At 44.7% G+C, this 2,904-nt stretch overlaps 1 protein-coding gene across 1 annotated transcript in view; it reads right to left on the bottom strand.

Moving 5' to 3' along the window:
* LOC101851430 (myosin heavy chain, striated muscle) overlaps window positions 1-2,904 on the bottom strand; it is a 50,090-nt gene that overhangs the window by 25,715 nt on the left and 21,471 nt on the right. The window contains 4 exon segments of the mRNA XM_035971296.1: window positions 423-653; window positions 1,121-1,273; window positions 1,670-1,982; window positions 2,504-2,761. Of these exon segments, the coding sequence (XP_035827189.1) occupies window positions 423-653; window positions 1,121-1,273; window positions 1,670-1,982; window positions 2,504-2,761 (955 nt within the window).

Below are 2,904 nucleotides of genomic sequence, written 5' to 3' on the forward strand. Positions count from 1 at the left end.
GTGTGTGTGTGTGTGTGTGTGTGTGTGTGTGTGTGTATTAGGGGGAGATGTCTTAATTAAAGTAGGCATAATTATTATATATCAGGAGTGTGTATGTGTGTATGAATTTATGTGTGCGTGTTTGTAAGTGTGTGTGCGAGTTTGTTAGTTCATTTGTTTGTTTGTGTGAGTGTATGTGGGGACAAAGAGAGAGAAAGAGTGTTACAGGGAAAGATAGATAGAGAGAGAGAGAGAGACAGACAGACAGAGAGAGAGAGAGAGAAAGAGGGAGAGATAGAGAGAGAGAGGGGGGGATGGTGGAAGGAGGGTGGGAGAAACAGAGAGAGAGAGAGAGAGAGAGAGAGGGGGGAGGGAGGGAGAGATGGAGATAAAAAAAAGAAAAACATGTGTGCATTTTGTATAATTTCACACCATTTTCCAACAAACACCGACAACTAACGCACCTCATCCAGGGTCTGCTCCAACTTGGTCTTGAGCTTGTTGAGGTGGTTGACCTTGTCCTCCTCGGCCTGCAGATCCTCCATGGTCTTCTTCTGCTGCTCTTCCAGGTTCTTCCTGTCCTTGCTCAGCTTGGTGATCTGGTCGTCCTGGGCGGCCATCTCGTCTTGCAGAGTCTTGATCTGGTTGTCCTTGGTCTGCTTGTCTTGCTCAGCCTATGGGGACGTGGTGGGTGTGGTTTGGAGGTGGGGGAAGGGGAGAGAATGTATAATGATTAATTGTTATCTGTGACACGTTTACTGTGGGGTTGTGGGGGTACTGAGAGGGAGGGGGCTTGTCTTTATTGTGTGTGGTGGGGGGGGGGGGTTAAGGGTACAGGTTCTTACGTTACAACTTACATCCCACCCCAGCATGATTTTTAAAGATAATATTTAAGACAAAATCGACGTGTTACAAATAAGTCACCTTGAATGTCTCAGTGCGTGAAATAGAACGAAATAAATGAGTAGACTGAAGGGTTGAGTAAATACAATGAATTTGTTTACAATGTCTATATTTCTCCGATGTGCCATTCTACTGCTGAGGAGGAGTGGGGGCCGCTTTTAATCCCTCTGCAAAGGGAGGTGGGGTGAAAAAGAGGGAAATGGGAGAGAAGAGAACGTTCCCATCAGTGATAACTTACCTTGGCCAAAGTGTTCTCCAGATCCTCAATATCCTCCTTCAGGGCCTTGTTGTCGGCGTCCATCTTCTTCCTCTTCTCCTCGAGCTCAGCAGCGGCGTCTTCCTCGTCCAACAGACGCTCTTCCATCTCCTTGATCTGAGACTCATACTCAGCCTATACACAGACAAAGACACACACAAAGAACAGGCTAGTCAAACATTGAAGATGTTTGTTAAAAGTGTTAGTGTATTTAACACCACACTGTAAGCAAAATTGGTCGCCTTACTAGTTTCTGGACAAGGAATCAGGAGAAAAGAATTATTATAATTATTCATTGTTTTTAGAAAATTAAATTAATTAATTAATTATTTATTATTTTCGTTTTGACTCACCTTATTAACGAGTTGGTGAAACGTTTATTTCCATGTCTAATTCATTAATGAGCAGGCAGTTTGTTTGGTTTTGGTTGTTATTATTTGTTTGGGTTTTTCATTTTTTTTAAAAACTGAGCTTACTCTATAAATCTTGTTCCAAAAAACAAAAATAAATAAATTACAAAGTCCCACTCACCTTCTGGGTAATGAGTTTCTCGATCTTCTCCTCGGCGTCGATGAGGGTGTCCTGCTCGGCTTGCAGTTGGATGTACAGATCGTTCTTGGCCTGCAGCAGACCCACGTTCTGTTCCTCCAGCTCCTTGCGCAGTTTCTCGGTCTTCTCGAGCTCGACCTTGGTCTTCTCCAGCTCCTCTTCCTTCTTCTTCATGTCATCCTCAGCACGGGCGATGTTCAACAGAGGCTTGACCTTGACGTACAGACGCCACCACAGCCAGTTCTTCAGTCCGAGCCACTTACGGATGTTACGCTGGATCACGCTCAGACCCACTCTGTCGGGGGGCAAAGATTAAAAGTTTAAGGTTTTAGTTGGATACTAGAGTAAGATTTATTTGAATATTTAGAAAAGTGAAACGTTTCCATTGTAGTCTCAAGAAACATAATTTGGGCATCACAAGGCTATATATCACAGTGTGTGATAAAAGAGCCAGATGCAAACTGATTTTACATTAGAAGTTAAATGAACTCGAATGAAGGTGACGGATAGATGATCATGTCGTAGTGTGTATGTGGGGGGGGGTCGTGTTCTGTCAATACATATTCTAAGTTTATCGTTTGTACGCACTATGACGTACGATACGAGTTATTTTGATTTAAAAGCAACCTCCACCCCCCAATCCACGCCCAATTATACCCTGACAACACCTTTCTCTCAGACAAATACCGACTAGACTCTCAGTCACCAACATCATTGTCTTATACCACAGGCATCATTACAAAAACACATAATGACGTTCCCTTCCCTCAGCCAAAGACTACCACAAAACTCCAACTCTATAACATCCCTCCTCACCTCTGGTCCTGCAGTTTCTTGTAGGACTTGCGCATCAGGTAGCCGCGGATGTTGGCCTGGAACATGGAGATGATCTTGGATAGACGCTCGTCACGCATGTCCTCAAGGGTACCCAGCACACCAGCCTTGAAGAAGACCTTGGTGGTGCCCAGACGGTACTCTGCGGGGTCCAACTGGAGAGCCAGCAGGATGTTCTCAGTCACCTTCTTGCCATCAACGAAGCCATCGGGAATGGCGTTGGGGGCCAGGATGGAGTAACTGGGGACGGGTGGAAAAACACAAGATGTGTTAAGAGGGTGTTTGTACCTTCAATACCCTTCACTTTTTACGCTGACGATGTTTTTGATGTTCCTGAAGAGATGGGTCATCTGATGTGTGTGTGTGTGTGTGTGTGTGTGTGT

The sequence above is a fragment of the Aplysia californica genome, unplaced genomic scaffold (genome assembly GCF_000002075.1).
Source record: "Aplysia californica isolate F4 #8 unplaced genomic scaffold, AplCal3.0 scaffold00413, whole genome shotgun sequence".
Classification (NCBI taxonomy): Eukaryota; Metazoa; Mollusca; class Gastropoda; order Aplysiida; family Aplysiidae; genus Aplysia; species Aplysia californica.